This window comes from Paroedura picta, chromosome 1, assembly GCF_049243985.1.
Source record: "Paroedura picta isolate Pp20150507F chromosome 1, Ppicta_v3.0, whole genome shotgun sequence".
Classification (NCBI taxonomy): domain Eukaryota; kingdom Metazoa; phylum Chordata; class Lepidosauria; order Squamata; family Gekkonidae; genus Paroedura; species Paroedura picta.
In genome coordinates, this window is record NC_135369.1 from 200,695,516 (window position 1) to 200,708,171 (window position 12,656).

Consider the following 12,656-nt stretch of genomic DNA (forward strand, 5'->3'; position numbering starts at 1 on the left):
AGAGCCTGCCCTTGACAATCCCCAATTTCCTCCTCACAAGATCATGTTGTAGGTTGTTTTCCCAATTTCACAGAGAGATACGTGTTCAACAAGGTCCGGTGAAAGTCAATGGCGTGCTTGGTATTCAAAACACAATACTAAAAATAGTTTTTTTTAAAGCAAGAGTATATTGCATGAGGGCATGAGGGATGAACACAGACTCTGAACTAGCTGACTGATAATAACCTGACAGAGGTGACAATTCTGGGGAGCTTGAATAGGCAGAGGTCCGACATAAATCCCTTGCATACAGTGAAAGTTAAAACACGTAGCAGGAAAGAAGAGTTGGTTCTTATATGCCGCTTTTCTCTACCCGAAGGAGGTTCAAAGCGGCTTACAATCGCCTTCCCATTTCTCTCCCCACAACAGACACCCTGTGGGGTGGGTGAGGCTGAGAGAGCCCTGAGATTCCTGCTCGGTCAGAACAGTTTTATCAGTGCCATGGCTAGCCCAAGGTCACCCAGCTGGCTGTGTGTGGTGGAGTGCAGAGTTGAACCCAGCATGCCAGATTAGAAGTCCGCACTCCTAACCACTACACCAAACTGGCTCTTGAAAGATCAACAAGCAGGAGTAGCTGGGTTAGTCAGTCCGCAGCAGGGGTCCTGAACCTTTTGGAGCCCGTGGGAGCCTCTGACACAGTGCGGTGGGGCAGCCACAAAACGACTGTCACAAAATGGCTGCACAAGGGGGTGGTGCCAGCCACACAATGGCTGCCAATGCCATTGAAGACCCTCAGGCTGGGGTGGCAGGTGCTGCTAAAGCAACGTTTTTTTTTAAAGGATGCACGTCCAATTAAATCTCCTATAGCCAGGAAGCCTTGCTGGGCATAAGTCCAACGTGGCACTGCCCATTTTCTAAAAACATTTGGAGGGCCCCAGGATAGTTCTGACAGGGGGCATGGCACCCTCAGATAGCAAGTTGGGGACCTAGGAGCTCATGGGAATTGTAGTCCATGGACATCTAGAGGGCCGCAGTTTGACTACCCCTGGTGTAGAAAAACTAATGGTTGCACCAGGTTTGTTTTGCATTTTGACTTAAGCAGCGGTGCCAGGCCCCACCACTCTGTGTGAGCATCGCCTGTCTGGAACAGTCTGGCAGTACTGATCGTTCATCGGAAAAAAGGAAGAATTGATCAATTCTTTTATTTCCCCTGACGCAACCTCCGAACAAGTTCTGTCGCCTCTCGACTGAACTAAGAGCTCGGAAAAGACACTCATGCACAGTTGTGGGACATTCTGCAGCAGATGCTACCTACGAATGCATGACAAATTCTAGGCGCGGGCATGCATTTGCAGCGGGACAGATGCAAAAACCTTGTTTTTCAAACACGGACGACTAAGCAGCACTCCTGTTGCCAAGATCAGCAGAATGGCTCTTCCAGATCTACTCACCCTGGATTGTACAACATGACCGCAGAGAGGTTCTCGCATGATTTTGAAAGGTCCGTCATAGATAAGCTGAAGGAGGAAAGCAGGCCGCTCTAACAAAACAGCAGGATATCAAACAATTACTCGCTATTGAAATCATGGTGGCACACATTTCCCACCCCAAACTCAGCATTTCTTAGACATTTACTGAACCAAGAGCAAACGGTTCGACTGGACTGCTTGACGAGACATCGAGTCTTCCCAGGAATGTCCCTGGGCTTACCTTTCTTTTTTCCCTCAGTTTAGCCGCTTCCTTGGGATGGTTGAATCGAAACATGTTGGTTCTCCCAAGCAAGATAACGGCACCTGGCAAGAAAAATGTCCAGAGCATGGAACAACAGCAACAGAGCTCAGTTTGGGGAGGGGTCAATTCTGATCAAATGGAACAAGTTTGTTATGAGCAAAAGGAAGCAACGCGGCTCCCCTGACTCAGGACTGAACAGCCAGCTGATGTGTCCTAGGACAGGGGTCCTCCACCTTTCTGAGCCTACAGGCACACTTGGGAATTCTGACAGAGAATGGTGGGCATGACCACAAAATGGCTGCCGCGGGAGGCGGAACTCTCCCTCTCACACTTATACGCAGCCCCAGGAAAGGGTACATGACAATTCATTTTTTAACATACTGGGAAAGAGGAGTGTGTGAGACAATAAAAACAACCAAGAGAGCCAGCTTCATGCGGTGGTTAAGAGCAGCGGCTTCTAATCTGGAGTTTGATTCCCCACTCCTCCTCCACAGTCCCAGTTCTCTCAGAGCTCTCTCGGACCTACTTCCCTCACAGCGTGTCTGGTGTGGGTGATGGGTGACAAATTTCTAACATTTTTGCTCTGCTGTTAGTCAGTGGATATGACTTTGCACCTGGATTTGTTCTCTGATTCAGCAGGCCTGCTCTAAAGGAGAGAGTACAATTTGCTGTCTTTTTGGAATACAGAAGGAAGCTTACAGATAGTAATGTTTATGCTGATGTTTACATTAAAACTAAACTTGAACTGACCTTATCTCACGGCCGGGAGGAAGAACAGAAAAGTGCCTCTACTGCTGTGAATGTAAACATTGGTGGTGGTGTGTGTGGGGGGGGGGCATGCAAGCAGCTTTTTGAACCTTGTCAGCAGCTGGGAGGGGAATGGGTTGGTGGCTGCAAGGTGGTCCTAGGAGATGGGATGAGAGGTGGAGACCTCGAGTTATTGGCCCATCCTGCAAGGGCATCACTCTCAGCCTCCAAGGAGAAGTCATGTAGCACTATGTAATTCTAGTGTTCTCTGTGCAGCTGTTTTTAGAACCATTCCCCCTGTGTCTGTGTGTTCTTTGTTTCAAAGGCGAGTGGGGAAGGAAGGGCTGTGCAGCAGGTGAGTGGACCAGCAGGGGGGGCGGGAGAAGAGGAGCAGGAGGGACAGGAGTATGACACAAGAGAGGAGGAAGGGAAGGAGGCACTTGGGCAGGAGGCTGCAGTGGCTTGGGCGGCAGAGGTTACCTTAGGACCACCAGAGAGAATTTTAATGGTGGTTGAACTCCTACAGGGGTGAGAATCTGCCTCCCTCTCCTGGCCAGCTGGGCTTGGATTTTTTGTGTGTGCTTTACCTTCCGTGGCAATACATACGCACTGTCACACTAGGTTTCGTTTTTTTTAAAATCGCACTAGACCAGGGGTAGTCAAACTGCGGCCCTCCAGATGTCCATGGACTACAATTCCCAGGAGCCCCTGCCAGCGAATGCTGGCAGGGGCTTCTGGGAATTGTAGTCCATGGACATCTGGAGGGCCGTAGTTTGACTACCCCTGCACTAGACCCACAAACCTCCAATTGGTTGCCTCCATCGATCAACAGGCCAGGGAGTGGTGAGTAAAAGACCGCATTGCTCTCTCTTGTGCTTTTTCCATCGCTAATGAGGAGGGGCAAAGGCGAGACGCAGCGGCAGAGTGTGGAGGGGGAGAAATAGCGCAATATACTCTCCCGCAGTTGTGGGTAGGAGACATCATTCAGTTTGGCCCTCTGTGCGGAAATGGCCCAAACTAAGCAATTCCTTTTATTTTCCCTCCCATTTCCCCATCTTCCTTCAAAGACTCTTCTGTCACCCAATTATCAAAACCCGGGCTGGTTTTTAACAGCCTCATGCCAATCGGTCCTTTTCTTGGTCTCTCATCCCATCAGCAAAGAAGCCATAGCAACAGCACAAGGATTACATCGGGCAAAACAAAGAAATGCCCACACATTCTCATAGAATAATTAAAATACGTAAGCCTTGTTGAAAATCTCTCAAAACACAACCTTACAATTCAATGGCTAAGGACCCGGAGCGGGACTGTTCGAGAGCGGTCCAACCGTGCTTACATGATGAGGCTCACTGTCAACCTTTCTGACAGCAGCAACTAATTTTGCCATGCCGAAAGAAATGCACTTATTCCTATCTGCCAGCAGTACTACTAGTTTTATCCTGATCTGACCTTCCTGGGAAGCAAGATAAAATGGTCCTCGGAAATCCTCTGTGCTCAAATCTTGGCCACTGAATGGGACATAGGACAAAAGTTTCAATGGATCTGAAGTCACAAGAGCAGACTCTTTCATAATGGCCTTATACAGGGCATTGGTTCATGTATTTCTCCTGCCTCTTGAGCAAGCAAAAACATTTCAAAAAGAGATCTAGCCCCCCCCCCCCAATTATACCCACAACATAATAAGCAACAGGAAAACAATTATTTTAAGCATCCATTTGGTCATTCTTTTAATTCTTTACACATAGAAAATGTCCCACAGAAAATGCAATGAGATAAGCATGCTATAAATACTGTACTTGGACTCCCAATTTAGCGAGACAAGCGGAATACGAATAATTAACATAATCACAGCCTTCAAGCGTTTCATGTAAACCAATACGAGCTGCCTCCAAACGTCAATATTATCTTAACATTTTCTTTCTTAAAAAAAAATCATCAATTTAATCCCACAGAACATATGTTGACTTCTCTAACCTCCCTATTTTTACTTTGAAGAGATACCAAGCCGTTGTTATTGGACACAGGAACAATCCTTGAAGGGAAGATGGGATGCATGCGACAAAACAAGTGATTGTATAATCCAGGGGTGGTCAACCTGTAGTGGCCAAGAAGTTCATGGACCTCTGGAGAGCCACAGCTGAGCCACCCTGGTTTAGCCTGTTCCAGCTGAAATGCTTGTTGCTATCACTTCCCAATATTCTACAACAGGGGTAGTCAACCTGTGGTCCTCCAGATGTCCATGGACTACAATTCCCATGAGCCCCTGCCAGCAAACGCTGGCAGGAGCTCATGGGAATTGTAGTCCATGGACATCTGGAGGACCACAGGTTGACTACCCCTGTTCTACAGCTCACTGTCAGGCCCCCACCAGCTGCATGCCTGCCTGACTCCAAGGAAGAGGCAGAGCTGAGAGTCTTGTCAGGATGGGCTCCTGGGCTTCAGCCACTGCCAACAGCCTCAGCAGCACCAGAACTGCTCAGGGAAACCAGCCCAGAGCCTGAGCCTCAACCAGGCCCAAGCACCCAACGCCTCCAGCCTCCAAACCAGGCTTTCTCAACCAGGGTTTCATGAAACCCTGGGATTTCTTGACAGCCCTGGAAGGGTCTCCCGAATGGGTGGGAGTTAATTAGGTTTTATACTTATTTTAAAAAACTGATTAATGTTAATTGGATGATATAACCATATCTGGTCATACCCACTTCTCCCAAAATGGCCAGTGATGGGCCTGGAGGGGGTGGGAAGGGGAGGGGCCCAGGTGGGCGTGTCCACAGCTCTGCTTCCCAACCATATTCTGCAGGATCCCACCACTTCTGGGGTTTCTCCAAGCCTGAAGAATGTTTCAGGGGGTTCTCAATGGTAAGAAAGTTGATAAAGGTTGTGAGTAAGTAGTTGTGGTGGATGGATAGATGGATAGATAGACAGATAGATAATCTACTGACTGAGCCTGCATGGGAGAGATGAAAATTTTTACCCACTTGAGGCCCCACCCAGAAGCTGCAGAAAAATCTTAACCCTCTAAGAAAAGCTGCATTTTCTTTTTAAAAACCACTCTAAAATGCAGTGCTGCTTCGGAGGTCCCTTCCAACTCCGTGATTCTATGATTCTAAGATGGAATACCTGTAGACTGAAGCCACAACTCCTAACATTAGTACGATCTGGTCCTGGCCACAATGTGTCATTCTCACCCACTGCATAAGTGAGTGTTGAGACCTCCAAACCAAGTTTCTAACAGAACTACAAGAGAAAACAGTTCTCTCAATTTATACGATATCTGCAGTCAACTAGTACTTCAATTAGTAATTCCAGAACCACATTTCCAGGCAAGGAATGACAGATGAGTGACCTGAGAGGATTTGCCCCCCTGTTAACTAACTTGGTATATTCATCTTATCTTTACACAGATATAAAATGAGTCATCCATTTGGGAGGCAGAATACTGTGCTATATATTATAATAATAATTCGGCAGACTAGATTAGGATATTGACATGAAATATTTTCCTCAGATATTAATATTCACCCTCGGCGACATTAAATTAGGAACAGTTTTTTTAAAAACAAGGAGAGTTTCTAGAGCTCTTCCATAATTAAAATGCAGACTGAAGCTGTACTTTGCATGGCACACATATTTATTTCAGGAAATGAGTCAGGAGGAGAAGATTTTGTCTATGAAGTCATGCAGGATGAGGTTCAGCAACTGGGGCAACTGAACAGGTCAGCTCTTTACTAGGTACGGATAGTGTGTTTACCTAAATGCACTACTCCAGGGGTAGTCAAACTGCGGCCCTCCAGATGTCCATGGACTACAATTCCCAGGAGCCCCTGCCAGCAAATTTGCTCCTGGGAATTGTAGTCCATGGACATCTGGAGGGCCGCAGTTTGACTACCCCTGCACTACTCGGTATGGCAAATGTTACTTCTGGGCATATGGGAAGATTAGCAGGAGGATTAGGAGTGTTTGAGTCCCATACCTGACTTCTGTCTTGCTGAGCAGGTTCTAAGAACCCTGACCTGAATGGACCAGACTAGTCCAGTCTCATTAGATTTTAGAAGCTAATCAGGGTTGTCTCCAGTAAGTATTTGGATGGGAGACATCCAAAAAATATCAAGGTCATGATGTGAAGGCAGACAATGGAAAACATCAATTGCCTTGCAAACCCTACAGCAGGTATGGCCAAAGTGTGGCAGGGGTAACAGTAGTCCATGGACATCTGGAGATTTGGCCACCCCTTCCCTACAGGGTCGTTATAAATCAGCCGTGCCTAGATGGCAAAAAAAAGTCCCAAGAGACTGTCCAGTCATCCCCATGCTATTATTGGCTTCATGAGACAGACAGTCTCGAATGCTTCTCTGTTATTCACAAACGAAAATACACTTTTCCGCCTTTTCTGAAATAGCTTTACAAGACAGAAAACAGAGTTGCATTTAACTGTATCTGTTGTTCATCAAATTGTCTTCTGTGTGGGCACACACACTGGGACTGTAGCTAGGTAGGTCACCGGCAGACAGATTCATTCTAAAGCTTAAAAATTCACCTAGAGGGCACCTCCCTCCCCCAGAGCCATTGCAAGCTCTTTCTTCTTGCCTCAATGGTCATACGGTCGATGGGGGTGTGTGTCCTTTCTCCCTCGGTTCTTCCTGAGTTCCCGTAAGTAATGACAGAAAAAAGAGAACTCACAGCAGGGCAGGAGGGAAGGAATGTGTGCCTGCACAGAAGATGAACAATGGTTACATGTAAGTGCAACCCTGTTTTCACCTTTGGATTTCAGTACAAATTCACATTGGGATTCTGCCAAACTAGAGACCCAGGAGGTGAAATTCTCATGTTACGTCAATGAAACAAGGATTGCAGAACAGCCTTGCCAACCTCCCTTCTAAGCTTGCAGGTCCAGAGCATAATGTTTCGTAAAGGTGTCTGCAGAGCAGGGGTAGTCAAACTGCGGCCCTCCAGATGTCCATGAACTACAATTCCCAGAAGCCCCTGCCAGCATTTGTTGGCAGGGGATTCTGGGAATTGTAGTCCATGGACATCTGGAGGGCCGCAGTTTGACTACCCCTGCTGCAGAGGACCATGTGGTTGATCTCTGGTCCAACCTCTGGTCCGGGGACCGGGACTGGTCTGTAGATCAGTCGGTAATGGGCCACGGCTCCTCCTCGTCTTCCTCCCTGGTTGCTGCCTCGGGGGCTGCCCTGCCACTCTGCTGCCGGCTCACCTTTGGTGTTCTCCAGCAGCCACCATGGCTGGGGCTCCCCCTCGACGTGGGACTGCGCAGTGGGTGGCGGGAAAACAAATGGAGCAGGGGCTCGGGCAGCAGCGGCGACGTCCCTCGACAAAAGACTACTCCCCCCCCTCCCGGGCCTCACTAAAATTGTCAAGCGTTGACCAGTCCCTGGTGATAAAAAGGTTGGGGACCACAGATCTAGAGTATACACAGCACGTTCTGCAGAAAAGGATGGGTTGTGTGACAAGTAACATGGGCTGCTCTGCCTATGCCATGATTTTGTTCAATATTCCTGTCAAAAGTAAGGATTGAAGTGCTTCGTCTGTTGTGGAATGGGGGTTAGAAGAGGCTGTGAGCCCTTTGGTTGCAAGTTATGTGTTCTGTAGTTATCTCAAGCCCTGGTTGCCAGGGAGCTCAAGATTCTAATATCTGCACTGAACTATGATGCTTCACTTTTCATGCTTTCTTGGGTGATAACAGGGGACAAACTGTGACAGACAACAAGTCAAACGAGCCAGCTTGGTGTAGTGGTAAAGAGTGCCGGGTTCTAATCTGGAGAGGAGGGTTTGATTCCCCACTCCTCCACATGCAGCTGGCTGGGTGACCTTAGGCTAGTCACAGACCTGTTTAGAGTTGTTCTCACAGAGCCGTTCTATCAGAGCTCTCTCAGCCTTACCTCCCTCACAGGGTGTCTGTTGTGGGGAGAAGAAGGGAAGGTGATTGTAGAATCATAGAGTTGGAAGGGGCCATACAGGCCATCTAGTCCAACCCCCTGCTCAACGCAGGATTAGCCCTAACCATCCTACAACAATGTAAGCCATTCTGGGACTCCTTCGGGTAGTGAAAAGCGATGCATAAAAACCAACTCTCCTTCCGAACAAGTAGCCAGAGGCTCAAAGGGCATCAGCAAAAGTTGTGAGAGCAGTAATGATAGGGACCACTGTGGGACTAATGAGGGATGTGGAGAGTACATATTAATCATATTAATCAAGCCCCTAAGGAACTGTTTAGAATGCCTAAAAACTGTAGGACCTCTGATAGGGGCATGATAAGCAGATATGAGCTCCCTTCCTCGGGAGTGAGGGGCTAAAAGTCTAAGAAACAAACAAACAAACAAATAAAAGTGTCAATCCCTGAGTCTTTAAGGTATAAACTACTCTAGGATATCAAATATGGGGCATGAGCTAGGGAAGGGGTAGTCAAACTGCGGCCATCCAGATGTCCATGGACTACAATTCCCATGAGCCCCTGACAGCATTCGCTGGCAGGAGCTCATGGGAATTGTAGTCCATGGAGATCTGGAGGGCCGCAGTTTGACTACCCCTGACCTAGGGCAAGAACCCTCGAAAGAGCCCAAGTCAAGAAACATTTTCACTTTGTTTCATAACAGGACCAAGTAGACACATGAAGTCTGCACAACCTCCTGAACCTTTATAGGAATGTCCTATTGCTCATTGATCTTCACATCGTAAGGTGGAGATGTGGAATGTTGTGGTGAAAAAACTGCCTGCTCCTCAGTAAGTTGGGAGCATCTGGGCAGTGTATGGAAGCATCTTTTGAGCAGGGGAGTGAACCCTACTTCTGCCACCACTCTGGTCACCAGAGGAAAGGGAGGAAGCAAATTAAAAAGGGGGGCCCTCCCAGGTAAACTGGAAGACATCACCTATTGATAGGAGAGCGCTGCCATCCAAGGATCAGAAGCATGGGGTTTTGTTGTTGTATCAGGTTGGCGGGAAAAGTTTATATTGATCTGCAAGGGATTATTTGTGGTTTGATGGATGAACCCCGTTGAGGATGTTGACTTGCAAGCTGCATTCCCCAGCAGTGTGGATGGCTTGAAGATGAGCATTGTGTTTCAAAGCCCAACGCCATGTCTCTGAAGCTTCCACATTTAGCAGATATAAATGGATCTTGTGTTTCCCTGCCTGTTGACACAGAACACAGCAGCGACATCTGTTTGTATTAGGACCAATTTCCCCTGAACAATGCCTGAAAGGGAGATAAGAACATATTTTATGGCTCTCAATTCCAGGACTTTAGCTGCTTTTTGCAAGAAAGCCAACTTCTTTTACGGTAAAGCCCTCACAGTGCTCTCCCCCCTACGGAAGACTCAGTTGTGAGGACAACCTTGTGTTGTTGAAGGTCACAAGGGGAGCCAGCAAATATATTGCCATTGCATGCCCAAGAAGGGAGGAGTTTAATAACCTGTCTAGGTATGGAAAAGAGCTGGTGGGGGGAGGGCACACTAAGCTTGAATTTTAAAACCAGATTTGCAATGGTTGCATAAAGAGTTTGACCACACGTAGAACAGCCTCAGTTGAGGCCATCAACCCCATTAATCTCTGAATAGATTATGCCCTCTGGAATTGTCAATGTGAAAAACTACAGACTAAGGAGTTTATCACACTGTCTCTGATAGTTGGGATATAACCCAGCTAATCTAAGGATGCCCCAGATGAACAGAACAATTTGAGTCCATTCCAGCCTAGATCTTCTCCTATTTATAGTAAGGCCAGACAATGACAGATTGTCGTTGAATTGCCACCAGATGCCTTGGATTTTGGCACCAGATCCCTCAGATCAAGGGTGATGGGAATGAGATTCTGATTTGGATCTGTCTTTATGTTTCAATTTGGTCTTCTTTTTCTTGGCCAGCGGTTCTGACACACTATGTGGCACTAAAGGGGTTGGAGATAGCAAACAGGTAACTGATGGAACCAAAGGTACTGTGGGTGGCTTTTGTAGGCTGCTCTGCCTGCAGCATGGACTGAAAAGGCATATTGGAGGAAGGTAAAGCTTTTCCCCACAACACAAATTTCAAACGGAATGCTCTGTTGTTCCTGGCTTTTGGAGTGAACTGTTGGCACAACCAACATGCCCCCACATTATGTTCCTATCCCAAACGTAGAAGGCACAGGCTGTGCTCACTGGAGAGGGGCATTCTGGTACCACATTTAGTTCACATCTTAAAGAGCACTTTATGAGCCATAATTCCCTGCAGAAAATAAGGGGGTACTAAGGCAGCCCTAAGTGAGCCTCTTGTGGCGCAGAGTGGTAAGGCAGCAGACATGCAGTCTGAAGTTCAATCCCAGCAGCCAGCTCAAGGTTGACTCAGCCTTCCATCCTTCCGAGGTCGGTAAAATGAGTGCCCAGCTTGCTGGGGGGTAAACTGTAATGACTGGGGAAGGCACTGGCAAACCACCCCGTATTGAGTCTGCCATGAAAACGCTGGAGGGCGTCACCCCAAGGGTCAGACATGACTCGGTGCTTGCACAGGGGATACCTTTACCTTTAAGGCAGCCCTTTGGCTCTAATAAATTGTCCTGAGGCAAACAAAAACAAACCGTTTAACTCTTTTTTTAACAGCTTACAATTCTGATTATCTGCCTTTCTTTAAGAATGGATCAAAACAGGGAGAGAACTGTTTGAAGAGAGACTTTTCCAATGGCGGCAAAAAAGGAACTGGGGGAGAAAGGGTGCCCCCCATCAACCAATGGCTTGCAATAGTTCTGAGGAAGGAGGCAACGTCAAGGTGAGTCCCAGCACAGGCCTGCACGGAAGACCAAAGATGAATGTAAGTTGTTTGCCAGTGCTGTGACCCAGTGGCAGAGCATCTGCTTGGCATGCAGAAGGTCCTTGCTCCCATTCCCAGCATCCCCATTTAAAATGATACGATAGTAGGCGATGTGAAAGACTTCTGCTACAGATCCTGGAGAGTCGCTGCCAGTCTACATTGACAATATTGACTTTGATGGACCAATGGTCCATCAAACTGATGGAACCAAAGGCAACTTCATATCTGTTGATCTAGTGGAAGCTGACATCTACAGAAAAGTTGAGCGTGATCTCTCAAGAGTTAGGATTCAGGACTTCTAGTTGTCAGAAGAGCAATTTCAAATCACCCTCAGTGCATTCTGGCTATTTCTAAAAGGAGTTTCGACCCTAAGGGATGCACAGCAAGCTCTGTGGCTTGATGCCTTGCGTCAATTAAAATTTTAGACATCTTCTTGCTCATTAGTTCTGGATGAATTTCACATCTTTCATGCCAATCAACTAGGCATGACCCCAAGGACCAACTGCCTCTAAGTTTTGAAAAAAAAAAAGAAAATCTGTGTGGTGAGATGTTCCAAAGATGGATAATAGGATTAAGATGGTTCTGGAGAGCTACAGGGCAATTTAGAGTTGGCATTTCATGGTCTTTGGTTTCCTTCTCTCTGGGGTCTTTTCTGAGTCCATTCTTTTTTGGTTGATCCGTTTGCCCCAAACAAGAGCAGATGCTACCAAGAACGTCAGCTGTTGTTCCTTAATTACTCTTGGAAAGGCTCAAGCAAACAATTTTCTCAACTTGTGGAGACACAAGGGTGCTCTAGAGGTTCTGGTTATGAGCTAGACCCCCCATTCTGTAAATATCATGAAATACCATGTTGCCTTGAAATGCCTGCAATCTAAACAGTTCAGTAAGCCAGAAGGCTGGTTCAGCTCTCTTCTCAGATCGGGAATGGAATACTATTTTTGTATCCTGTCAACGCATATCCATTCTACCAGGTAACCGCTTGGAGGATAATGTCATTTGTCAATTCCATCTCTATCTGTTGCTTTTTTGCCAGGAAACCTAGTATTTGCGGTGAATTCCTAATTAGCACAGCATTGCTGTTTTGACACAACACATTAATGGATGACCCTTACCCTCGAGTAACAGGACTACAAAACAGCAAACCTGGTGCAGAAGAGAGGTTTTAATATCTTTGGAATTCTGACTCATGCTGCATTCTCACAGCTTCCCTTAATTCTCACAGTGAAGATTCTGGTGCTGTAGTGGCAGCTGCTGCCAAAGCAAGGTTTAAACCAGGGGCAGTCAAACCGCGGCCCTCCAGATGTCCATGGACTACAATTCCCATGAGCTCATGGGAATTGTAGTCCATTGACATCTGGAGGGCCGCAGTTTGACTTCCCCTGAAACATCAACGAAGTTTATAGT

At 47.1% G+C, this 12,656-nt stretch overlaps 1 protein-coding gene across 2 annotated transcripts in view; it reads right to left on the minus strand.

Annotated features, from left to right (window-relative positions):
* The window catches only part of KIF16B (kinesin family member 16B), a 185,175-nt gene that overhangs the window by 87,961 nt on the left and 84,558 nt on the right, over positions 1–12,656 (minus strand). For both annotated transcript variants that reach the window (XM_077316503.1, XM_077316492.1), the window contains exons 16-17: positions 1,690–1,772; positions 1,431–1,519 (exon numbers count right to left, since the gene is read on the minus strand). In XM_077316503.1, coding sequence (XP_077172618.1) covers positions 1,431–1,519; positions 1,690–1,772 — 172 coding nt within the window. The remainder of the gene's footprint in view (positions 1–1,430; positions 1,520–1,689; positions 1,773–12,656) is intronic.